This window comes from Mastacembelus armatus, chromosome 11 (assembly GCF_900324485.2).
Source record: "Mastacembelus armatus chromosome 11, fMasArm1.2, whole genome shotgun sequence".
Taxonomy (NCBI): Eukaryota; Metazoa; Chordata; class Actinopteri; order Synbranchiformes; family Mastacembelidae; genus Mastacembelus; species Mastacembelus armatus.
Window position 1 is genome coordinate 10,660,330 of NC_046643.1, and position 27,500 is coordinate 10,687,829.

General features: G+C 40.7%; 1 protein-coding gene across 1 annotated transcript in view; it reads right to left on the bottom strand.

Annotated features, from left to right (window-relative positions):
• Positions 1–27,500, bottom strand: part of gabbr2 (gamma-aminobutyric acid (GABA) B receptor, 2) — a 142,529-nt gene that overhangs the window by 1,613 nt on the left and 113,416 nt on the right. The window contains exons 14-18 of the mRNA XM_026300632.1: positions 7,654–7,764; positions 5,344–5,568; positions 4,924–5,106; positions 3,941–4,070; positions 473–590 (exon numbers count right to left, since the gene is read on the bottom strand). Of these exons, the coding sequence (XP_026156417.1) occupies positions 473–590; positions 3,941–4,070; positions 4,924–5,106; positions 5,344–5,568; positions 7,654–7,764 (767 nt within the window). The remainder of the gene's footprint in view (positions 1–472; positions 591–3,940; positions 4,071–4,923; positions 5,107–5,343; positions 5,569–7,653; positions 7,765–27,500) is intronic.

Consider the following 27,500-nt stretch of genomic DNA (forward strand, 5'->3'; position numbering starts at 1 on the left):
GGAGGGAGAGTTCTCAATCATGCATGGAGTGTCCCCCCTTATTTGTTGCCTTGTGAATAATAAGTGAATGTAGTCTGCTTTTGTCGCATGAAGATTTTGTATATCCAAGACCACCATCTTTTACAAGTTGGAGCCTGACACCAGTCGGCTGCATGTACATGTGAGTGTGCTGTACATGCACATTAGTTGATGTTTTTATTCAAGTGCTAACTACACATGGTGCGGTAAGTCCAGCGTGGTGGCAAAATTCATGTAAACTATGTGCTTATATGCATGTTGATGTGCGTGGGAGCAAAAAGTACAGAGCCGGCCCATGCTCTTGCAGGGCTCTGTTGCCAGAGCAACCGCCTGAGCTGCTGGTGGTTGCGGTACATGTGATGTGTAGTCTGATGAGAAAGCTGACAAGAGTGAAGTGGAGTTTGGGGGGGGGGGTGCATGGGGGGAGAGGTGCTGAAGAAATGGGAGATCTCACTGTTCGGGTGAGTTGATATCCTCCAGGGGACCCCTGTTTATTCTGGAAGGATCCATGGAGCCCCACTGTGCCTGAGGCTTCTGCTCCAGGTGGTTCTTCAGTATTGACTTCTCTCCATCTGCATTGAAAATACATGTAGGCATTAAAAAGCATATGATAGACTGTGTCAAATGAGCTGTCATACTGAACTGCTCAGCTGTTATAAGAGGAAGATATACTGTATATATAGAGAGACAACATCTCTGGAAGGACATTTTTTCTGCAGTGGTGAAACATAGATGACAATAGGTTTCAAACCTTGGGAGCCAGTAACAGAGGTGCTGTTGAGTCACTGAGTTCTAAGCACATTTTTTAAGGTCAGAAGTTGAAGTGATGGTTGTCAAATGTAGTATATTTTTGACTTAGTGGTAACTATCACAGACTCAAGCCGAGTGTTTGGAATATTATTTTGGCCAAAAGGTGTGTGACATTATATACAAAATATTGCACTGGAAGATGTCCATTGACTAGAAAAAACAAACGTGTCCAAGTCTTAATCTTAACAGTGATCTTTCATCAGATATCTGTCAACTGATGTTACATACACATATTTTAATTGCATCACATGTGCAGAAGGACAATTGATGCACAGGTAAAAAATAGTAAAAAAAAAACTGGTACTGTGGGAGAAATTCAAAAACCAAAGAGATAGAACCAAAGTAAAAGAGCAGGGACAAAACAAAAAAATAACTTCCTAACATGAATTCAGCATTCCTCTAATGTGTCATGGGATGCTTCTTGACAGTAAAACAAATTAAACAAACTAAAAAAAAAGGTAACCTTGAAGTTCTCTGAGCAGTGGTTTAAGCACAGACAGACATTTAAACTCTAAAGTTATGCATTCAGATGCAGAATATATATGTGTGCTACACAGAAAGTACTGGGAGCTGAGTTTCTTTTCTAACTGACACAGAGTACCTTTAATTAAGACATTTATTATAGTAATTACTAACATCAATCTTAATATCTGCTCAGTTTGATACTTGATGTAGTGTAGACGGAAAAATAGTACAGAAATTCATGATATTTTACCAAACTAAATAGGGCTGAAACAAATTGATTAATCCATTTATGAAAGGAAATGTTTAAAACATTCACATAATATTTAGGTTCCATCTTCTCATGAGAATTTTCTGTTTTCATCTTTGGTTTATCAACTGTTTGTCAGACAGAACCATTTGAACCCATGTTCTTCAGCTCTGGTAACTGTGATTAGCAATTTTACCACCTTTAAAAATGCTCACAGCACTGTGAATCAATAACACGATGTCTAAATTCGAAGTCTAAAATCAGGCCTCAGCTCCCAATCATGCCAGAGAACCACACCTTAACTGCTATCTGCTGGTGCTCTCCAGCATCGCCATGTGCTTGTACATATTTATGAAGTGAGACAGAAAGAGAGTGAGAGAGACCGAGAGAGACAGAGAGAGGTGGAGTGTTGCTTCTCACCCTTTGTGAGTGAGTGTAATCGCTGTTGACACGTCGTTCTACTCTTATAACAGTCACTCATTCACGGCCCCCAGTACATTTAGACCTGCATTCTGATGAATACTGATGACTACAGTTAGGAGCCAGTGATGATGATGATGATGATTGTCAAACACAAGAAGTCTGAGGCTGGTGGTGGTGGTGGTCATCAGAGGAGGCTTAATGACCTGTGATTTGATTTCCATAATGTGCATCAGACTGATGGTTGCGAGCACCACCTCATGTGCCGTCTCTCATTGTCTGAACTCTCAGAACTAGCTTTGTCCTTCGCTCTCCAAGAGATTGTTATCAAGAACATCAGAACAGCCTACACACTGGCACAATCTTCTCTGTATGAGTTTCAAAAAGTAAAAGTTAAGGCAGTAAGTGGCTGAATGTATGACCAGCCTTCAGTCCACACAGACCAGATTTAGTATATATACAGTACATACCGCAAAACAAAATGAATGTTTTAACAACTTTCTATTATGTATACAATATATTATCTCATGATTAACATAATTTGATGCAGTTTACTTTTTGGGATTCTTTAAAGGATAAAAATAGGGTGTGGATCTGGTGCAAATGAAACAGAGAAGGAACAACAAAATAAAGCACAAAGAAGAAGCATTATACACTTTCTCACTGAATGTACTCATTAACTTCAGTTCATTACATAACCATGAACTTACACAGGAGAAACTTCTTAAACATTTCCAACACTCTGTTGACAATCCGCAGGATGAGAGCAGCTGTCTTACTCTTTTACCTTCCCAAACTCACAGATCCATTAGACACCCCTGAGAGCAGCTTTGTGCATCAGATGTGCCGGATGTTGTCTGCTGTACATCACCATCAGCCCGTGTCTGTTAAAATGTTGCCTAATGCAAAGCAGTGCTGCTGGGGTGTAACAATTCACTGGTTCAGTTTGAGGAACATAACTACATAATGTCTAAGACACAGCTGAATCAATTCAAACAGCATGTGTCCGTAAAAAGCTGGGAGCTCTCTCTGCTAGAAAAGTAAGCGATGACAGGTTTTGTTTCTACTTTAGCACCTGACAGTTTATTCCTTGTGTCTCCGCATGCTTGTCTCCCCCCAGTAACAATTTACCTTAACTGTTCCCTCTTCATTTTTTACTCCTCTCTTTACGGTTTTCTCGACTGCATTGTTCAACATTCAGCAAACAACACCCTAAACACCAAATAATTAGGTGCAAATTCAAGTGTGGAGTCACTTTGGCCTTTACACCAAAAGGTGAGTGGATTGATAAAGTATGACTACGTGTAAAACTTGCCAAGCAGCGGTGGAGTATTCTGGTACTGTAGCTGATCTCATGACTCATCCTAAGAGACGTCACAGACTCGCTGTCAGACAGACACAGCGCACCTGTGTTCCTTCTTCACCTACAGCTGACAGCCGCTCCAGCAATGAAAAAAAAAAAAAAAACCCGTCAAGATATTGCTTCAAGCTGCAAATCCTTTGCCTGAAGAGTCTAAACGTGTAAACATAGTTAATACCTGGAATTATTATTAGCTAATATGTGAGAGGACTAGTTTTCTATTTCTTTTCATACCATTCTGGATTCTGGATGCTCTGATGGTCGTGAAAGTCTGATATAAACAGTTTAAAGTGCATTATCTTTTTCGGTAATGAAATAGAAGAATATGCAGAGACGTGAACATCATCACAGCAGTTTGCATTACTGTACGCAGAGTTGCATCAGACTGAATCACTGCAGTGAGACGCTGAGCTGCTCAGTCCTGGCTTATAGTGAGCAGCCCTCTTGTCACTGAGTGAGGAAGAAATGAAGACTGGAACATGTTCCAGGACGCAAATGCTATAAGAATTAAATGCGTCAAATGAGTAGGGTCACACAGATAAGCCAAGCAGGATGGTGAGATACAGTGTGACAAAGCTCAAGGATTAGGGTTACATGCAAACATAAAGCTGACTTCTCACCTTTGCCCTCTGTGAAGTTGCGTATGCTGAGAATGTTGTTGGCGTCCGGGTAATGGTTCTGTTTGGTGTAAGGAGTTTTCTCTGGGGTGTCCTGCAGCTGCATGGTCACTTCTTCCAGCTCCTTGTCGAGCTTTTTTTTTTAAAAACAGAAAAACATAGAGATTGTTAACTTATGCTCTTTTATTTTTTAAAAGTGGGTAAAAGCAGTATAAATACATTGTGCAACAAAAACTTAATGTTTTATTACATCAGGACTGAATAAATCATTCAAGGACAACCCAGCTCAACTCGGGTACAAGGTTATGAAACAAATATTACTTAGTGCTGAATCTAATCTATGGACAACAAACTGCAGCAACTGCTTCTTTAAATTTCAAAACACAGTGAAGAACGTAACAGGCCGCTGTCTGCCAAACACATAATAAGTTTACTTGTCCTCCAGGAGTGTCTGAGTAGCTCCTCATTTACCACAAAGCAAGGACAAAAGCAGTAATTCATCTCAGAGATATGATAAAAAAATACTGGCTGCCTATTTTTCAAATGTCTCTCAGTGTTAGTGAATGTTTTTAAGTAATGAAGCAGAGTACAGCTCCGTACAAAGACCTGCTTATTTACAACATAATGTCTGAGTGCTAAGAATTGTTTTTAACAACTAACAATGATTTCATTCTAATTAATCACTGATATTTAAAAAAAATAAAATGGCTACAGGAGTGTTAGTTACTTTTCAAATTTGGTGGAGTTAAAAGATTTGGACATTTGGACATTCATTATTCTGTGCTCAAATATTGTAGCTTTAATAATATTTAAAAGCTTCATCGTATCCCACAGTTACGTTATGGGCTCTGCTGCCCAATCACTCCTCATTCCACTGTTGCATTAAAAGCCTTGCTACCCACTGAGCATTTTCCTTCTCTTGTAAAATGCTGATGGATGGTAAAAAAAAAAAAGGTGTACAACATGTCTGCGTGTTCAGCTCAGACCTCTGTTATCCTCATGCGGAGGCGGTGGTTATCAGTTTGAAGCCCGTCCAGTCGCGAAGTATTAGCCTGGTTAACACTGGTGACTGAGGTTGAGGTTTTGGAGTCTTCCTTCTTTTGGTTCTGGGTGAACTTTAACCTCCGATTCTGGGTGGCTGCATCTGGGTTGGTTCTCATCGTAATTAACTGGAAGAGGGGTTATATGGGTTTTAGTCACAGCTGCATTCTGGGACAAAATTATGTAGAGTAAAAAAAAAAAAAAAAAAGCCACTCATAACTGTTTACGCTACATTTATAGCTTCCTGGACTTCCCCTGAAGTGTGATGTGTGAATGTGGTGATAATTAAGCACTCGACATTTTGGCAATGCAGAGTGATACAATCACACACTCACACACTCCCCTCTTTCCCACAAAAAACTGACCTTGGGAACAAAGACGAGACAAAGTGTAATGGTGCTGCAAAAGATGATGACCAGTGCTACAATGCAGAACTGGACATTGGGCTGGTCTCTGGTGAGAAAAGACACTGCGGCACCGATGATGCACATGATGCCCACGTTGTACACGCTCATCCCGATGTATTTGCTGTCATTGAGAGCAGGGATGCTCACGTTCCTGGTCTCCCATGCCAGGAAACACCCAAACAACTAACAAGGAAAAGAGAGGGAAAAAGGGAAAAACAGTTTTATAAGAAGTCTGAGAGAAGGTTACACAGATATCAACTGAAATACTGCAAGCGGCGTTTGACTTTGCTTACAGAAACTCTGAACTCGTTTCTCTGGGTCAGTGCACACGAGTCAACGGCATCAGTCAACCTCAGTGTTTTAAAAGTATGCAGTTTTCTTTTTAGTTCTCTTGCTGCTAGTCTAAACATGAAAGCTTTATAAAACCAATCAGGACTTCCTAAATCTTAATTTTTTATTTTGGTGCTCATCATTGTTCTTCATAAATACTAATGGGGTGCAGGCTTCAGAACCAGTAAAAACAAAAATCAACTTCATTATATGATAAAGCCTTAATGAGGCAAAAAATGAGCTAAAGACACCAGTTTAAAGCAGCCCCAGGTCTCATGCTGGTAAAATGTTTATTTAGCGAGAGTGAATTGTTTGTTTAGTGCAACATTAGAGTTGCTGCAGCAGCAGTAGTGGTCGCCTGCTGAATAATTCACTGTGTGCTGTGTAAGGCGGTCTGCCTGCTTATTCTAAAGTCTAAATGAGAGTTAGTGGAATGTCAAGCAGCAGAATTAAAAGAGCAGTCATCAAGGATTAGTGCTCCTCAGGTGTGTGTGAGTGTGTGTACACAAATGTGAGCTACTGTGAGGTGTGTGTGTGTGTGTGTGTGTGTGTGTGTGTGTGTGTGTGTGTGTGTGCAGGAATGACTTAAGCCTTAATGCTTCTTTTTGCTGTGCTGTCTCTCTCTATGCCTCATACAGATGTAGGATCCTGTCAATCACTTGATACAAACTTATTTTTACTGCTCCAGTTTTTTGTTCGTGTCTTATTATTTTACATCAAAGCCCATCTACTTGTTACCCTACAATTTTCTCACTCCTTCCATCTTTCTGCCTTTGACATTTTTCAGTAGTATTTTTTTTTTTTACTAAGCCTCCTCTGCAATCTCTCAATGTGCTTAAGATGATTTACTGCTCTGTCTCATTCTTTCTCCTTCACCTCACCATAAATGTAGTGAGGTTTGCATAATTTACAGGTGTTCCTGCTTTAAAGAGGTTTTAAAATATATTATGTGGTTGGGAAATGGGTTTTTTAAATGTACATTACACTTTAATTAGAACCCTGTGTTTCAAATGCCAAATGCAAATATGTGCAGTCCCAGGTAAAGTTGTGGTCCTTGCTCCTTTCATGCTGTTAGTCCTTTAGTGCCCTTGTGAATCGAACTCCTTAAATGTTATTAACAATGATAATAGACATAGAGATAAATATTCTGTGTCCGTCTGTATTGTACTGTTCTCTGTTGCTGTGCTTGGAATAAAGTAACTCAAAATCTGTACAAACAACAAACAGTGGTTTTTCAGAGGTTAACATCATCAGAGTCAACTCGTAGCAATAAGGAAGAGACTGGTTGTAAAGAAGGCCAAGATGACCACCTCATATCTTTTCATGTCCCTGTCATGGCGAAGACTGTACCTATGTGTTGTCTTGCGTTCGAGGATGGTAGGTAGTTACACCCAAACAAGCACACACACACACACACACACATCCGTATGTTCACATAGTATTGTCAGGATCTTTGATGCATTTACTCTTTGTTTAACACTTGCACATATTCTGAATTAACATTACATAGCAACATTAGTTAAAGAAGGTCTGGTATCAGCAGATACAGTACAGTGCAGATGTTTTAGGCACTTTAGATGTTCAGGATTCTAATCACACAACACCATCAGGGGTCCTAGTGATCCCAGGTTTATTGTGCAGACCACTGTGAAGGAGAACATGCCCATAAAGAACCCACCAGAGTTCCTTAAGAATTATTTTCAGAAGCAAGAAGAACCAGGAGTCCTGCAGCAGATGGTTCCCTCTACTGCACTTTGTATGACGTTAACTGATAAATCAAAAACTATTTTTGTAATTTATCTTAAAAGCATCCCCTGTGTATTTTTAGTGCCCAAACCTTTTGCACCGTACTGTACATTATTACATCATAATCATATTAGACTGTAAATGTCCAGACAGTGAGAACGTGAAGAATGTTTTTTTTTTTTGTTCTCTCACCATTAGCAGACCCTTGTAGGCATAGACAATGCCCAGCCAAATGGTCATGTGGGTGTTCTCACAGTGCTCCAAGAAGGGACGGATGGCAATGTCTCTGCCCTGGGGGTCCGCCTGTTGGCAACACACACACATAGACACCAATGAGAATTAAGAGCAACGACTAAAAAGTATGTTAACTGTGTTGTTAAAACAAATTAATCCGAAGCAAATGCCAAATGAAATCGAACAGGCAGCATTTTCCTTCAGGAAGGTCACATCCAACAGAGAAAACTTTGTAAATTAAAAAGGTGCAAATCCTCAGTAAGACTGTGAACTGAAGGTGCACAGTCAAACTGTATCCCACCATGGCCACTGGGCTTCTCCAATATCAGCTGACGTTAAATTAATCCGTGTTTAGGACGCTAATGGGCACGACTAATGAAGCTTATTCATTAATGTGATTTGCATCTCCTCCTTTCTTTCTTATTTCTCATCCAATCTCCTTCACGCTATCTCTCCATCCTGCCCCCATCTATCCATTTCTCTTTCTTTCACCACAGCTGGTGACACAGGTGACTTACAGTGTAAATTAACACCTGCGGTGGATATTGATGAGCTAAGATACGTCACCTTCTTTCTCTGACTCCCTTCATCACTCTCTCACAGGCAGAGCTTTCAAAAGTCTTTAGTAAGAGCATGAGTTTGGCCTGCATGGACTCATCAGAGGCCACAGCATCCGATCCTGGGCACAATGCCCTGCTGCTCTCTAGGTGTGTATATGTCTGTGTGTGTGTCTCTTCAGGATTATTTGCAACAGATGGTTTGTGTGGATAGTATTTGTACACATGCATCTACAGTTTTATCAAATTCCTTTAAGGTAGAAAACAAGATTAGAAGAATAGTGATGTTAGTGTTGTTTCCATCCACATGCATAGCAGGAGGAAATAGAGGTCCTGTACAGTAGTTTAATGTGCTCCCATCATTGATAACTACACGCCCACTCTCGCACATCTAGGTGCTGCAAAATATCCACTACTCATTTTGATCCGCATATTCTCAGTTGAGGTCACATTAATGAAAAGTGCAGCTGTTTTTCTGTTTGACCTGGATGAATTTACATTAGTGGTTCTCCATAGGATGATCACTTAAAATAGGAAATTATTGGTGTTTAAAGAGTTGCACAAATTCACCTAAAAGAGCTGAACAGAAACGGGTCAGTACCATGAAATTTCTAGATATCCACTCAGTGTTGAATTATAGTACAGTTTTCTAGCTTTAATTTCTATGGTACTACCTTAGAAATCCAACTTTTACACAGAGGTCGTCATCCAGCTTGTGTTTGCCATTTTTCATTTTTATCATCCAATTCTGCAAAGGATTGTGAATGCAGTTACACATCATACAGCGTTAGCAAGAAGACACCATAGCAGGAGGAAACCCCACACAGCTCAGATGTAGACTCAACTTTTCCACCATCTGCTGAAAAAGTTCAAAACGTCAGATGTCTCAAAACAGAAACACATTAAAGAGTGAGGATTGCTTCAGCGGCACTGAGCTCACACACTTTGTCAAAGCACATTTGTAACTCGCTCTGAGAGTTCCCGTTGCAAATGCATGGCTCATGTCACTCATATCTATGAATAATCTGGGACTTGAGTATTGGATTCTTGTTAACTTTAGGTGAAGGGTTGGAGAAACCGTGTTTCTGCCTTAAAAGCCATGGAGGTGGTAGAAAGACAGAAAAGTGGGGCAGGAGGTGGCACACAAGGAACTGCAATTAGTTGACACAGAACAGAAAAGGGTTCCTGAGATTCAAACATGAGATTTTTATTGTACAGCTAAACAGAACTACGTGATGAAAGAAATAACTTCTTTCAACCTAAGTCGTGTTTTGAGACTTTGCATGAGAAAATCATGGGTATGGGAAAATCAGCTATAACTGTCTCTTCTGGAGAGTTTTTGGAGATTGGTAGACTGACTACAATGAACTACCATGTTTGAAATGAAATTAAAAAAACACTGCCGTGTCTCTGTGACTACACAGCCACAGTCTGGACACGGCCATTCAGGTGGATTGGCTAACTTGTTACTGAGACAACTGGGAATCATAACAGTCCAGCAATAGTCATGGCGGTGAACTATGTGCTATTATCAACAAGCAATCGTGCACAAATGCTGTGGTTGTGTCTAAGCGGTGTCTCTCTGCTGGTGGAGTTTATGGCCGTGACGTGCCGCCCATCCTGTCTGCTGAGGGAGTTCACTGCTGTTGTTACTGTGGCTCTCTACCTGCTCCACTGCATCAGAGATTAACAAACAGCACATCCTGATGGATTTTACATCAGAGCTGGCTTAAAGAATCCACTAGTGACAGGGGATGAGTGTCATTAATTAGAGTTTTAATGACAAGACAAACTTCAAGATCCATGAGTGATGCAGCCCGTGAAAGAACTTTTCATGGTTCCTCCTTATCAAAACATACAAAATATCCTGCCTGCAATGTGGCTCTTTCCATCAAGGCCCTGTATGGTAATAAGGACGATTTAACTTAGGGACACCTCATCACATTTAGTGTAATATTAGCTACATATTCAATATGCATTCAATAAAAAAGAAGTTGCTGTGGAAAACCAACCATTACATAGGAGAAGATACAACAGGTTCATAAAGATTGAATGAAAAATCTACAATAAGACAGCATCAGTGTTTGTTCATTCATGCTGTACATTGGTGCTACCTTTACTACTGTCAAGGTCTGAAGGAGCAGCAAGGCTCCAAAAAGTCATACTTCTTCCAAATCATTTTGTTCATGACTCTAAGCAAACCAGTGTCATTAAAAACAATGCTAATGGACAATAGTAAAACAAGACAAGACGTAAAGCTTATAAAGCTCAGGTCTCTATCGCAGCAGAGCAGACAACGCTTGCATTTTGGAGGGAAGCTCTCTGGGGAGTTGCCAGGCAACAGGGCTGTAGGCATCAAGCGGCCCCAAAGCGGTGGTGATGGCAGTAAAAGTGCTGGTTCACTGTCATTTTTCACAGCATTAGCCCTCTAACGGGATCACTCTGGGAGGGCCGGAGTGAGCATAGCACTGGCAGATTGTCAATGGAGAGATGGAGCTAGATGAGGCGATGGGACTGAGTGATGGAAGGAACAAAGAGAAAGAAATGGAGGGCAGGAGGAAGAACTATGGATAGGAAGATGGAAGCCGAATTGAACTGTATAATAAGGGGATAGCAGGATAAATTGAAAGAAGATAAAAACAATGGCACAGAGGGTTAAGAGGGATTGATGCTGTTAATTTCTCATTCTGTGTTTCCTTAAGTCAGTATGGGAAGGATTCCTTAAAGTAAAGAAAAAATAACCCACAATAAGAGCAATAGACAGTGCGAACTATGGAAAGGCAAAGCGAAATAGAGGTCAACAATGAGGAAAAATAAAGTCTTAATGTTTGACTATTTTGCCATCCAGTTTTGATTCTTTGCTGCTCCAACAAAGCTTATGAAGGTGATGCTGTGCTGTGACTCTTTAGTTTTCAGTTATCATTCAAGGATGTACAAAACTTTGATGAAAAATAAATAAAACTAGCCATGTATGCATTTGTTGTGATGAATTACTTTTCTCCAGTGACTCTAAAGTCTCTGAAAGTTGATTTTCATATTGTTCTGAATGAATTAGAAACCAGAGGTTAACGGAAAAGAACCGTATGTTATTTTAAAAGTGCAAAATCATGAAAAAAAAAAACCCATACATCCTGCATCCATTTTCTTCCACAACAGCTACAGGGACTTGTATTAGATATGGATCTCACACTTACTGTATGATGTCCTCGGGCCAGTTAGGGAGCAAGGACAGATAAACCAAGTGGGGGAGGAAATGGAGAGCTCGCTCATTGTCACCTGCAGCTACTTCACACAGAGGTGTGTATGTGTGCGAACATATGTCTCTGTGGCTGCCAATGTTTTCACATTCTGTGAGCACACATATGTGATATGATTGTGTTAGTAATTGTGTGTGTGTGTTTGTGTACAGGTGAGCTATCAGGTGAGCACTGACAGAAACACTCCATCACTCAGTGGATGGCAATGGCAATTACAACAGAGAAGATTCCACCAGGGTGACAGACAGCGAGAGAGATGAGGACAAAAGATGAGTATTGCTGGTGCAGCTTTGGACTTTATGGCAGCAATTTATGTCACTCTAGTATTTTGAAAAAGCAAAGAAAATGACAGGAGATAAAAATGACACAGGGAAAGTCACGAAGGCTTGTGCAGAGGAGGGAAAATGAGAATCACTGCAAAAAATAGTCAACAAATGATTTTTCTGTCCACAGGGGAGATCATAAAAGTTCTCTCACAAAAACACAACAGAGGTTACATAATTTGTATTTATTTATGCAGAGGCTGTTTAAAGTGTCTATCAGGACTGTACAGTGTCATATGTTGTACATTAAATAATAATAAACCAGTTCTGATTTTCTGATTTGTCATTGGTAATATGCTAAACAACATCACATTTAGCTGATGCCCAGGGTTCCAGCCTCGCCAAATGTTTGCCTGGGCACAGAGTCAGGGAGAGAAACATGGTGATGCAGTGCTGTCTGATAGAGATGTCACACAAACATAAACACATCATCCTGTGCAGCAACAACTGTTTTCATACATGCAAAAATTACCGTAATTACGGCTACGGTAGACCAAAAAAGTGCCAAAAATTGAAGTAAAATCTTATGCGTTGAAAGTAGTTCTAAGGAGACCCAAGAAGATTCATTTTAACTGTACTGGTGTTTATCAAATGCAGTTTTTAGCACCCAGTGAAAAAATGTTAAAAAGGATAGCTGTATTTAAAGAATGAATAGAGGAAAGTAAAAAAAAAAAAAAAAAAAAAAAGCCAGGATGAGGGATGTGGAGAGTGGCAGGGGGAGGAAAAAAAAAAGACTTCAAGAGCACAGAGGGCAAAAAGATAGGAAGATGAAAGGCATCCTGGTGCTGGAGTAATTTGTAGGAAATAATTTGAAAAGCAGCGAGCACCGTTTTCACAGGCCCTCCATGAAATTCTGAACAGCAATAATGGCCTTCAGACAAGAAGAGAGAAGTACATAGTGGGTGATTAGCTCCGCTGGTTGGATATGAGGAGGTTGACGCCACTGATGCCAAGAGATTACCCATTTATAAGATATTTTCTTACAGGCTCACTGTGAAATGCAGCAGCAACTGCATGTCCAACCATAACCCGGATGTCAAATTTAAGCTAATTGCAGAATTCAAGACAGCACCTCAGATGGCCTCATCCTGACCAAAGACCCTGTCGTCTTTTTCTTTTGAACTTTTTCAATTTTGCCCTAAATCATTCACATGGTAGCCTGGGACTCCTGTAACCATAATTACACCTAATATGCACCCAATTTTCCCCTCAAATTAATATTCTTCCTGTGTGTCCTAGTTTACGTGTAGCCAGTGAGTAGCCTTTGTCACTGTGCAATCTGGTCGTACTGCTTTTGCACTGACTGATGATGCTACAAACATGTTGTTGCCAAAATGCTGCTTTGTACTTTTAAAGCACAGAAAGTTAAAGCCCCAAAACAGCAATGGACAAAGATAGCACAAACAGCAAGTGCAAATCCTGTGATGACAGGGAACTTAATTTAGATCTTCAAGAGTTTGGTCCTACTTATGAAAATAAGTTTAAATTTAGGTTTAGTAAAGAAGGAAGGCCTTTAGCATTATAAGTGGCATACAGAATAAACTAATGTAATGTACATGAAAACTTCAAAAATGCTTATATTTGTGTACAACTGCTTTATAGACCACTTATAAACAACAATGGCCAAAGAATTTCAGGGCAGATACTGAGCAACTTTAGCCTGCAGGCTGTGATCATGCAAACTGTGCAGTGTGTAATGTCACCTGCTTCTCAGCTGCTATGAAAAGTGATGTGACATTAAAAATCAGCCCTGGGTCCTAATTTAAACCTCACCCTCTGCACTGAGGTGATGAGATTATTAAAGGACCTTTTCTTTGTTTCTGATGCATGTGTTTTTGTGCAACAACAACAAAGCACCTGATTCTATCAGCTGATGAGGCTCATAACTTAAACATCAGATGACGAACATCAGATGACGAACATCAGATGACGCACAACCATCACCTGCCACGGACTAAAAAGTTCTGTATAAGTGGAATCAGCCAAGAGAACTTCATAAGGAGGCTTGCACTGCTTCCCATGATAATATTTGCTTAACTTAAAATATTTACATTACATAACATATGTATCTTTTAAGTAGATTTTAGTACTTTTGTTATGTGATGTGGTCCATCTGGTTCTCATTTGTGAATGCAGCTGGTTTCTATTTCCATCCATCCATCATCTATACCTGCTTATTCCATAACCAGGGTCACAGGGATCTGCTGGAGCCTATCCCAGCTCTCTTTGGGTGAAAGGCAGGGGTCCACCCTGGACAGGTCACCAGTCCATCACAGGGCCACATAGAGACACACAACCTCACACACTCACACTCACTCCTATGGGCAATTTAGAGTCACCAATCAACCTGACATACATGTTTTTGGACTGTGGGAGGAAACCAGAGTACCTGGAGAAAACCCACACAAGCACAGGGAGAACATGCAAACTACACACAGAAAGGCTGGGTTGCGAACCCACGACCTTCTTGCTGTGAGGCAACAGTGCAAACCACCAATCCACCATGCTGCCCAATTTCTATTTCATTGTATGAAAAAATCTTTTGTTTATTGACTATTACTCCTCTTTTTTTATTTTCTTAATTGGACGGTTTGGAGATGTTTTGAGAGTGCAGGAAAAGACAAATACTAGCACTTTGCCTGTGGCCAGAGAAACAATGTGTCTTCCAATTTGAATTTTTTTAGATTAACTAGAGGACTAAGTGTTCCATTACAGGTTGTCAAAACTCTCCTCCTTTTTAAGTGAAATTAGGAAGTTGGTGATTTGGAGAAACATTATTTTCACAGGAAAAGAAAGCTTGCTAAATCAAAAGAATATCAGGCCTACACCTGCTGAATAAACCATGGGATGTTAATGTAATACTAAAAGGCTGCATTATGGTTTGACATATGACAAAGTAAACAAAGGCAATGTGAGGAGAGTTTAACTGAGGGAAACTTTAAGTATTGTATGAATAACTGAAAGTCCTTCCTGTAAAAAGAAAAATGTGAGGAATCCAGTGATGATGGGTTGGAAGAAGTATTGGAAGGGAGCTGTGAGAGAGGGAGGGAGGGATGGAGGGAGAGTAAGGGTGCCCCTGGCCAACGCTGACCTACATGCAGAGGGGCTGTGGTGGCAGGACAGCAAGACGCCGCTGGCGCTCCAATCCATGTGGGTGTCAGCCATCCCTCTTCAGTGTGTGTGAACACCACTTAACTGTACATGTGTGTGCCTGTGTGTGCTTTACTGTAATATCCTAGTCACACTGGATGGGTGACCAGGATATTCCACCCCAGTGCGTCTTCAGAGATATTATTCTGGCTCACTTAAGAGAGAAAGGAAAAGGTAGAGGCAGACAGAAAGAGAAAGTAGATGAAAAAAACAGAAGTGATAATATAAAGCAAAACATAATTTCACCATTCTCTATTACACATATACTGCACACACACTGTCAAATCTTTCAAACTTTAAACCTCAAAAAATTACAGCTCTCACCATACACTTAGAGTTAAGACGGTCTCCTCTCCCCTTCTTCCTCCTTCCCTACTAATAACAGAATGATCTCCTCACTACAGTTTGGTTTTCTCAGTTTATTCACTGCTGATTGTCTGTGTTTAAGATATGCACCTTGCTTTCCTGTCCTGTTTCCAGCTGAGAATGTCCAACATGCTGTTTTTAGAATGAATGGATTGGTGTTCATGTGTCAATGTACAGTACCATAGAAATAATGTCTCACGTTTTACCTCAGCATCACATTTTAGTGCCTATGCTGGGACCTGATGGCTTGTGAAGTGAAAATCTTATGAACCGTCACATTATTAAAGAAAACAATGAGTTGTAAATGCACTTCCATAATAAAATGTCAGTGTGGTACATCAGTTACGGTCAGCACAGACGGCAAACACCCTAGCCAGCACAAAGCCATGTTCTACATCAAAATATAATATGTTGAAAAGACCAAACACATGTAGTTTATGTGTGTTTTTGATTACCCTGTCATTTCCATCACAGCTACTGTACATGACGGTTGAGTAATAGGTGCAATGCAAGCACAATCAGTAAAACATATGACAAAATGTGACAGAAGTAAAACTGTACAATACACAGTAAATGCTGGAAGGTCAAGTTTTTAAACAGAAATAAAAGGTGAAGAAATAGAAAATCTTTTTTCTGGTGAACTGGTCATACCACAAAAGAAGAAACTTCAGAGTACAGGTCCTGGAGACTACTGCTGCTTTCGCATGCACAACCACACAAAAGGCATGCAAAGCACACATCTAAATGCAGACTAAAATATGCTGGGACAAGCACTAAGATGGAAACTGGTAGATTAGTACTCACAAATAGACATTCACTCACTTATGTCTTTTTGCAAAATGACAACATAACAGCACACAAGAAAAAATAAACAGCAAAGCACACAAATACGCAAAGCTACATTTGAATGAAATATGCACAAAATGTACGCACACACGTGCACGCGCGCGCACATACACAAACACAGACACACACATGGGTTTCAAATCCCTGGGCTCCAGCAGGGAGCTGCCTTAACTGATTTATTAAGAGCTAAACGCGTCATTAGTATAAGCAGCTAACCCTGAACACTGGACTCATTAGAATATGCAAATGCTGTGCTATAGCCTAGCAGTCTGCTAAAGTGCAAGCTAAGGCTTTTTGTTATCATAGGCAGCAACTGATTTTATGGCTGCTATTCTTTAACATAACTCCCTATCATAATGCTAAGTTCCATCACAGCACCCATCTGCACACTGCATAGCTTAATGCTGTATGGTGCAACTGTAACTGCTTTACGTGATTGTTGCCACAGTTGGGAAGGAGGTGGGTACATCATTATGTGGATTAGGTATATTTCTTCAGAGGTGGTATGTCACAGATGTGGGGATGCTGTTAATGACACATGTCTACTGCTGGGAGGAGGGTATGGCAGTATGCTGCTGCAGAGGCAGAGAGGGAACTTTCTCTTCTCGGTGTACACAGTCATGAATTGCACTGGATGCATCAATTTAAAGGTAATCCAGGCCTTTAAAGAAAAGTCACTGACAGTCAGTTAGCACTGATGAAGAGCCCTTACTTGTGCCAACTTCCAGCTTTAAGAAGCTCCACATAAGCAGACCAGACTCACTTGATACTTGCTCAGTTGGAAAGGTCTCAGATTCAAATTATTATTTTGTCCCCCAGCAGAGTTTTATTTCGCTGAAGAAACACAGTTGCATAAAAACCTCTTTGATGATTTTACTATTAGTGATGTGCTGTTCTAGCATCATATGCCCACCACCGTATGTTATTAGTCATGCTTACAGTGGTGTTGCGTCTATCTTTCACATTACACGTACTGTGCCTGAACACATCCTGTGAAGACACATTTGGAGGACTGAAACTGCTGCTACTCTGCTAATGTGCTTTTCCCCTATGCAGGCTGTGCACACATGCCCCTCCCCGTTACCCAGGGAAAATTAAACCAACCACTCCGCACAAACCCAGCCCTTTAACAGGTGAGTGCTATTCTTTATCTGAAGGACCATAAGCAGGACTTGTAGCTGTGAAGATGCCCGTAATTCTTGGTCGATTTCAGTGACAAATGAAAAGCACCAAGAACCTGGGATAAGCCATCAGAATATGACAAGTTGCTCTCCCACATTACCCCACCTTAGGCATTTCCCCCCCTCAAGCAACTCTCTTCTTGAAGTGCATAAAATGCTCCTCATTCTGGCTTGTTTGCCAGCTTGCAGACAGGTCGGTGGTTGATGACTCCAAACGTCATCTGCAGGAGGACAGACAGTTTAGTCCAGGACAGATTGACCCTTTACTGTCCCTCTAAATCAACAGTCCCAGAGATTAGTAGGTGTGTGACTAAAGCGAGGAATAACACGCAAGGAGTAGGTTTTTTATTCTAGGTTTTCTAACAACAAACACACACCTCTGAGCTGCCTGCCACAAAAAATGATACAATGCATAAATCTCTTTTTAATGGCAGATATCATATACATAATCCTGCTCCAGCTCCTTATTGAAGGGCTGAGGATGATATTCACTGATGACCTTTTCCCTCTTCTTATTTCATCATTTCACTTGCTATACTACTCTTCAACCCATTTTCATTTCTTTCCCTTCTTTTCTCCTCAAGGTGATGACTTTCGATTTGGTCCAATGTGCTTTGGCCTTTGGTGCCACTGCACCTTATTGCAAACTCTATGTAGTAATTATAGACTACAATACTCCAAAATAAAAGTCCAGTATCATTATGTCCATAATAACCACATTTTCATTTTACCTGCTTCACTACATATCCCATCATTCTTTCACAAACAAATTCAAGCCAGCCTTTACTTCCAGGAAATAATTTCCATTGTTTTCCATTCATTTTATTGTCTGTTTACACTGTCTGAAACAAGACCATCCTGTTATATCATATAATATCTTCCTCAGGAAATTACAAGAAATGATCTGCCATGTTAAACATTAATTGAACAGGCGGACCTCCTGTATTTCTAAACCCACCACGAGTGACTGGAATTTGTTCACAGAATGAAATTAATTTGCTTGCGGATACTTCTCGCTTCAGTACCTAATAACATCAAATGCAACAGTGACTCAACACAATAAGAATGCAGGCGATAAATGACCTATTTCCAACTTTCTGCGAATATTAATTTTTCTTATCCTTTATGCAGAAGGAGAAAATTGTATAGAGAAATCCCTACCAGGCATTTCTGAAATTCCAAATTAAAAAACAAACAAACAAACAAACAAACAGGCCAACACCATTATACTGTGGAAATACACTATAATCATGATATTTGATTACCCATGTTGCATATGGACAGTAATAAGAATCTATATTTCCAGCAGAGGGAACCCACACTATTCTCTGAGGAGTGTGTCTCTTTCTCTCTATCTCACCCTCTGTCCCTGCAAACTGAGAGCAGTAATTGAGTCCTGGGAGGCCCCAAGTTGCCATGAGCCCTGTGTGTTGTGGCTGCTTAATTGGCTGTGTTATTCACAAGCGAACCACTGTGTACTGTACTGTGTTAGTGGAAGAGGCCTCTGAGTGCTGTTTCTCCACTTTTCCAAGGGAGTAGATGGCAATATTTATACTGACTGCCATTTTGCAACTTCTACTATGAGGCTGTGGATCTGTGAAGGGAAGTGTGCCTTTTACAAAGACCTTAAACTTTTCTCTTTTGTTGTTATATAAATCCTCTTACTCTTTCTGCATTTTATTTGCTATACCCCTTGTTATCTTTACCATCTCAGCTATCCTACTGCCACTTCCTCCATCTCTATCTATTTTCAGTTTATTTCTATTAATTTCAACCTAAACTCTCCCTTCAAATTCTCACTCTTAACATATCACTTTCCATTGCATACTCAATCTTAAATCCTATTTTTACATGTGAAAATCAGCCACTGGGTAGGACTAAAATGTATTGTGGACTAAAACCTATAAAAATAATTAAAATATGAATAAAACAACAGAAAAAAAATTCATTAATTATTCAAAAATAATAATAATGTGCCAAAACGCACACCAGATATTTCTGCAGTGGCTTCGAGCTTAAGTGTGTGTGACAGTGTGCGGATGCTGATGGGAGCAGGCAGCATAACACATCCCCTGTACTCTTTAGCCCTGCATCAGCTGGCCTCAGCTCCAGGACGCAGGTGTTGGGAGAGCCATTCTGCAAAAAATATTGTACTTTCTTTTCCATCTTCACACAAGTGAAATGCTTAACCTTATGTCAACCTTATATGGTCCCTTTGATAAATGCCTCTTTGCAAGTAGAAGGACATTAAACCCAATGAAATTATTCCACCTCACTGGCAGTTTGCAGTTGTTTCAAGATATGCAATAGTTTAAAGCCTCTAAATTAGATTAAACAACACATTAACAAGAATGTTTTCCGCAGTACAAATGTAGAACCTCTGGGCTGGCACTACAGTGGTTTTCAGTTCAGTTCATCTTTCTCACATACAGTTTATTTTCCTCCTTCCCTTCTGTCTGAAAATTTTCTTCGTGGTCGTCTCATTCTTTTACACCTTGTGCTCCTTCACTGAATCTCCATATTTTTAGTTGCCACAAAACCCTTGTAGTTCTATTTTTTCTATTTTTATAAATGGTTCACTCATTCTCTTTGCTTTCTAGCTTGCTCATTAATACACTGTTGTGTTTCAGTTCCTCCTCCATTCCTATCTTCTCATTCTCGCCATGCTTTCTGTTCTGTGGTTCCAATCCACTGCCTGCGGAGTCCACCCTCTTGTTCAACCTTCGGGAAAGACCTAATGATGCAGAAATGCAGCAGTGCTCCGCAGGAGCGCCGTGATGTGCTGGATGTGGTGTGAGAGCAGGAAGGAAGCACACGCAAATGTATGCACACATACAGCCCTGCACACATGGGCACAGTTTCAAAGGCGCAATTGCAAATGTAGTCCCACCTGTCCGTAAGCACATGTTAGGGGCAAGTAGTGACAAGAACGTGGCCAGTGTGCTATGCTGAAGGCAAATAAGAGAGAGTTATATGATAGGAGGATCAATAGCAGCCTGCAGGAGCTGACACAATGAGTTCAACCCCATTGGTTTAATATGACAGCCCTGCCAACACCTCACAGCCTCTGCATGGAAGACACGCGCACGCACTCACATACCCACAAAGCCATGGGTGACTCAGACCCTCCCAGGAGGCATCTCTCCACCTAGCTAAGGCTTGGCTCTGACAAACACAACACCTTATGGTCAGCTCCTGGTGCCCAAGGAAAAACAGCAACACAGACACCATAATATTTCCATTCCTGTACTATATATTTTTATAATAGTTTATAATACTATAACTGTAAACACGGTCCAACCACGTCCTACTTCTACTTTGTATACAGCACATTATACCTGCAGTGAAGGAGGCATAAGCCACTATAAGATGTACACCTCGCATTGTCTCGCTAAAAGTGTGAGAGAAAGATGGTGGATAAAACAGCATTGTGTATACAGTACAGGCTAAATCAGTAGCAGGCAGGAAATCCATAAGAGCTAAACAGTCAATTACTTCACCTGTCACTGGCTTGCCACTGCCCGCCTCCCCAAAGACAGCAACCACTCACACCCAAGAATGACACAGCACCACTAATCACAGCACAGCAGGATTCCACCACAATCATGGAGGTATGTTCTCAGGCAGGAGGTGAAGCCAGATATTCATTACTACAATACTGGAATGAGGACTGTTCATGGGCGCATAAATAGTTAATTACAGCGCACCACTACTCCTGAATATTGAGTGCCACTGCACCACAACCTGTGCTTCCTACACAGTGAGCAGCAGCTGACAGTGGCTATTATGAAACAAAGGGGACCATAACACACAGCCATAAACAAATACAGTACACGTCATCTCTAATCCAATACAGGCTGCTTGTAAAAGTATGTGTATTAGTGGGAAAATGTAATTGTTAACATCACAAAAAAACTGAAAACATGGGTCTTAAACTTTTACTAAGCGCAGTAAAGCCAAATAGAAATTACAAACTAGTCAGGGTTAAAGTAAATCAGGGTTTTGTTTTGTGCAAATGCTTGTATAACCTTAATAACAACAATTCAAAGGTCATTTTAAGATATTCCTCATCAGAGATGTGTGCACAACAGTACCACTGCTGAAAATGATTCTAGGGGACACACTAACTTTTATTGTCGCATAAGGTCGCGTACAGGTCTTCTGGTGACGCGAAGATGAACATGAAACAAAAAAACAGAGTTATATTTTCAAGTGTGCTGTCCTCAAGGTAGGGACAGCTTTAGTCCACATTGAACAGAGCTTTTCCCTTTGTCAAGTATGATACATACTGTACACCATAGTGGCAGCCTCTGAAGCACAAATACACATTCATGCAGCCTGAAACACTTACTTTTCATCCAATTTTAGCCCATTTTCTCACCAATTCAATATATCTGTGCTATGGTTCAGAAAACAAGCTCATTGGACCTCTTTCACTGACGACTGCCTTCTCTAGTCCAGTTGAAAAGGGAAAAGGATGGTGATGATGAAAAAAATGCCTCTTTAGAAAGGAGATCAAAGCACAAGACAAATGTTTTTTCAACAACTAGTGCCCCATTGTGTTCCTCTTTTAGCAGGAACACATGCTCTTCACAGTGATGGAGGGAAACCTGTTAAGGGTAACACTGTGTCCACACAGCCATCCAATGTGTCATCAGGAGCTTTCCGATATTTTTTGCATCAAATCAGCAGTCATCGCCATTATCTGATGCACAAAAATAACCGTCTGTCTTAAAAGAGTCACGGGCCTATCACTCCTCAAACCAAAGAATTGTTACTGGTACTTACAATCATACACGTCATCATCTTTCTCTTTTGTATCACATGCTATCCAGATTCATCGCAGTGAGAGCTTCATGCAAAATTCAGGGGTCATAGGTAGTGCAGGTATAGTGGTTATGACAAGGTGAGCTGAGTAACACCTGCTTTAAAGAATTTTCTTTCTTTTAATATGCTGCACTTTGCTTATGCATTTTTTTTTACTGTGCCATTCATAGAAGTAGACAGGGTGGAGGGGGTAACTATTTCTATACACAAAATATAGCATCCACCATTTGAACAGAAGAGAAAAATAAATTCAAGTGAGTAAATCCCAGCTAAGTAAGTGAGTAATGGCCAGAAGATGTCCTGACCACATGGAGCTGGCAGTGTGACAGAGAGATTATTATTATCGTCGTATGGTGGTTGTTTTAGGGGCTCAGCTGTTTGAGTTTGGCCATCGGGATCATCACCAGGTGCTGCCACAATCTCTCTGGGCATAGACCCACCATTGGAGGGCACTGCAGGGTTACCATCCTTATCAAGCAAGGTTGTGACTAGAATAAAATTGAAAATAATATATATATATATAAAAGGAAGGCAGAGCAGGAATTAAAAAAAAAGGGAAGGCAGAACATAAAAAACAAGGGATGAAGAACAACAGAACAACTGACTAAGAATAAAGAAAATAAAGAACAAAGGGAAGAAAAAAGATTGGAGTACACAGTGTGTTTGAGCACATGTCCTTGAATTAATTTAATCCAAAATGTAAGAATAGAATTTCTATTTTGATTGAGACAGATTAATTAAAACCAAAGCCTTGTTAATTATACCCATCTATCTCAGACAGATGAGCCAATGTTGTCTGTCCCTCTTTTTGACGCTGACCTCAGCTCCTCAGGCGTTGGCCCACTTTAGTTCCAGCTCCTCTGTATCTAATACATTTATACTTCTGGGATGTGGGTTCACATTTCAGACAAACCCATCAGCTCTACATTGCTCTATGTCCTGAGAACTCTTTTACTGTTAATTTGAGCTCAAACATTGTGCTTTAGTAATAGATGAGGTTTAACTACTGTACATTATACATGCTTTAAGAAGCATAATGCAAAAGTACTTCAGGGAAGAGATGGGACTGTGCTGCAACAAAACGGTACTACTCTCTCACTGCTGCTTCTCTCCTTCTTTTCCTTAATAGGTGTAATGAAGAACAGTGAATACATCTCTCCCTCTCTCTCTTTCTTGCTCTCTCTCATCTCGTGTCTCTCCATTTCTCTGCCACCTTATCGATCCCCCCAATCCAATCAGGCTCTTGTGGCTACGTGAATCTCATTCTGAGGACATGGCAGCACATTTGATCTGAGCACCAATCAATAGGACTATGTCTTGTGAAGGAATGCAAATTGTATATGTTGTATTTATGAATTATGAAAATATTTTTGTGTGTGCATAAGGACAATATACTGTAAATCCAGCCTTAAAATAAATAAACATGAACTGACTAAAACAATTTTTTCCTCAATTTGAGGGAAAAAAGTGTTTTAACCCAGGGCAAAATAAACAAAATACATTTCTAACAAGATAAACCAACATATTAATGCTATATACTTTTAACTAAACTAAATTATACTTTGAACTAGCTTAATTAGGAAGATGCTATGCAGATCAGTATATAATCTGTTTGCTAGCATGATCAAAAAAACTAAATTAAGGTTCATGATGGGGTAGAGAATCATACAAATTGAGTATACAGATCTATACTTTGTAGTGGAAATGATATAGATGAATAAGGTAGCACAGGACAAGCAACTTTTCCATGGGTGCTTGCAACAAGACACCTCACTGCAGATACACTACTCTTTTTATGAGAAATGCTGCACTGCTGTTATGGCTGTTTTGAAACTGCAAGGCAACTATTCCATCTCTCTCTCTCTTTGCCTCTCTCTCTCACACACACACACCATATACCCCTCCCAATTGTTTATAAAGTGCATGGCAGGGTAAGTCTGCATTTCTATTTTCACAGAGTATGAAATATTAATGTGCCTGTGTTAGGTAGTAGCAATATTGCTGTTTCACACATTCACTGTCCTCAATCACATACTGCTGTTTTCCTCTTGTACTTTCTCTCAGTAAGTATCATTACATTCAGTCCAACCCTCCCTCCTCTCACTACCTTAAGTAAAAGAGTTGTGTATATGTAGGATGCTGTAAATGAATGCCCCCCCCACCCCTCACCCCCCGTCTCTGCATCAGATTAATCACAGCAATGAACACAGGCACAGAGTGTCACACATAGAGGACAGCCCCATCCATTGGGATCAGAAGGTAAGAGGTAGCTAGTGTGCAGGCGAGCAAAGTGAAAAACAGGTGGACAACACACACACACACACCCTCACACACACACACACACACACACACACACACACACACAAACAGACACGCAGTTATTTGGTGAAGGGCAGTAAGGCAGTCGATACAGCACAGCATGTCAGTCAGGTTAATTACCGGACAGATGGCTGTCAGTGATACTGAATGGGTGTGGATGTTGGGAACAGAGGGGGGTGCCATGCCTGAAATATAACGACACCTCTTCTGTAAACATAGCCTACATATTGTACATTTACAGAGGCAGGTGATAAGCAAATGCGCAGACACACATAGACGAACCAACCGACAATCAGCAGATTCCGCTTACGGCCTGCAAGGATCTCTTCACTGCTATCTAATCATCTCCCAGCTATTTTCTCCTTCTCTGCCATCGCCTCTTCTTGCTCTTTCTCTCTTTCTCGTCGCTGCCTGCTCGCTAATCCACAGTGACACATCTCACCATTCAAATCTCACGCAGAGAGCGCCTGCCTCGCTGCAGCTGATAATGTGCAATGCGCCACAGAGAAGCAATCAGACGATTTAACACAGAAATAAACAAGCAGTTCACACATGACAGGTAATTCATCATTAATGACTGTAATTTTCAGCAGTCATTTCTAGTTCTGGGCCTTTGTAGTTAATGTGTCAACATGCTACTGCTGCTCTATTCCACTGTGACAATCATACAGTGAAAATAACACCTAAAGCTTTTGGATGGGATTGAATGAAAGGGATGACATGGAAAGTAAAAAAAAACAAAAAACAAAAACAGATCACCCGACTTAATCTACTTTGATTCCACTGTCATATTAAACTTGAAAAACATGCGATTTGCTTAACATATAAAGAAAAAAGTAGCCCTGTAAGAGCCAATAGCTAAGTGGATGGACTATAGTTCAAGTAGCACCATATGGTTTACATCCTCTCTTTTCTCTGATGTACTTTCTGAGTGTATTGATCCAGGACATCCATAATCTCCCTCTGCTCTTTGTGCTTCCGGAGGTTTGTGGATGGCAGAAGTGGCTGACGGACAGAGAGGGAGGGAGGGAAAAGGAGGCCCGTGAGCTGAGATCAAGCCCAAGGACAGCTTGTTACACTCACTGGAGTGTAACAAAGATCACAAATATGGCCCATTTACTGGTACATTAGAAAATTATAACTATCAGTTGCAATGCAGTGATGCTGAGTGCAGAGATTTTTTTTTTATAGCAATCGTATAAAAATAGGCAGGAGACAATAAACAAATTTGAAATATCTCCTAAGCCTTATCAGGCTGAGACTAGTTTAACCGAGGTTTATCAGAATGAAGATATCAGTGGCTTAACACAAATTGGAGCCATTTGCTCCTCATGAATGTTTTGTTCCCATTACCTTCGCATCCCTTGTTCTTTTATTTAAAGAGCAATATTAATATTCCCTGAAGAAATATTAATGCTCTAACTTCCAAGCTGACAGCAAGAAGTACGCTGTCTCCTTTAAAAAAAAAAAAAAAAAAAAAAAGATGCATGCTAAGATCAAAGTAAGTGGAAAATTCACAGGGGTCAAATCCAATCTCACCGTGCTCCAAAGCCTAAAAAAAAAAAAAAGCTCTGGGCTCTTTGAAGAGTCGACTTTGGAAAAGGAAAGGGAACAAAATCACTAAGGGTTTACACAGAGGTGAAGTTGACATGCACACAAACATGCAATAGCACATTCTGACAGGCAAGAACACTGTCACAGCACAGACAGATGAGAGAATGGCAGATTCTTTGCTACATACAGTCAGTCGGCAGTTTATTAAGTACACCAAGCTAAAGCTACCACAGCCTAATAAAGCAGTCCTGCAATAAATCCTCCCGTCATGAAGGTGATTATGTTTTTCTGAAACTGTTTCAGAGACGTAGAGAGAGGTATTTATTCCTCTAGTGAGCGTTTAAAGTAAAATTAACAGCTGCTTATATAAACAGTACACGCAGCACGTGCTATCAGTCATGTCATTTATTATTTGTGATGCTAGATTATGCTCTACAGCAGTTCACTTTCTGAAGCTATTTCTTACTTACTGTATACTGTATTCCCCCCTTACACACTGTGCATCAAACCCACACATGTCCACGTACATCAAACACAAGTGAACACAAATGCAGGCAACAACAACTGTTCGTCTCATCCAGCTGCAGTGAGTTTGGGGCGGGAATGAGACCGGCATAGCGCCAGCATGTTGCAATGCCGTTGAGTTTAATTATCTGACCTTCCCGTCGACTGGCTCATAGGCTCCCTGCCGATGGCAAGTGCTAATCAATGTCACCCTCGGCAGTGTGATGATAAGTAGCCGTGACACCCCTTATTCTCCCTTCCTCCTTTCACTCTGCCTCTCATCAGATATCTTCAGCTTCATCCCCCCTAACGTCTCTATCTCATAGTAGTAGCTGCTCTGCTGGCAGACCTCTCCTATTTTGGCTCCTTCTATCTCCTTGTACCCCTTCTTCCCCCCCTTCTTTCTTTCTTTCAGCCTCTTCTTCCCTCTCACATGCTTCTTTTTCTTTGCTCTTTCTTCACCTTTCTTTTCACTTTTCTCCCACTCTAATCTCATTTCTGTGTCATCCTTCAGTCTCCTTGAGTCCCCTATCATTCTTCCCCAGTTCTCCTATCTTCAGGCCTCTATACTGTTAATGTAAAGTCTGCAGTGTGCCGAAGGCTCAAGGTCTTGTGTAAAAGAACCCTTCCACTTAGTTGAATGTATTTGTATTCCTGGGCTCATAGTGCTGAGGCAGCGCTGGTACTTTGCTCAAGCTGTGGCAAAGTGCTCTCATCTCCCCATCACTGGCCGACCTTGGTGGTCTCCTATACCTGATTCCTAGGGGCAATTGTGGATGTGTGCTAAGTGTGTGTATGTGTGAAATAGTGTGGTATCAGCGATTAACCTTTCTCTAATTGACCCGTCCCCACACATAGCGTTGAGCACCAAAGTCTGTCAGAGAGACCTCCTTGTTCTTGAGGTGAACGCAGGTCTGGAGA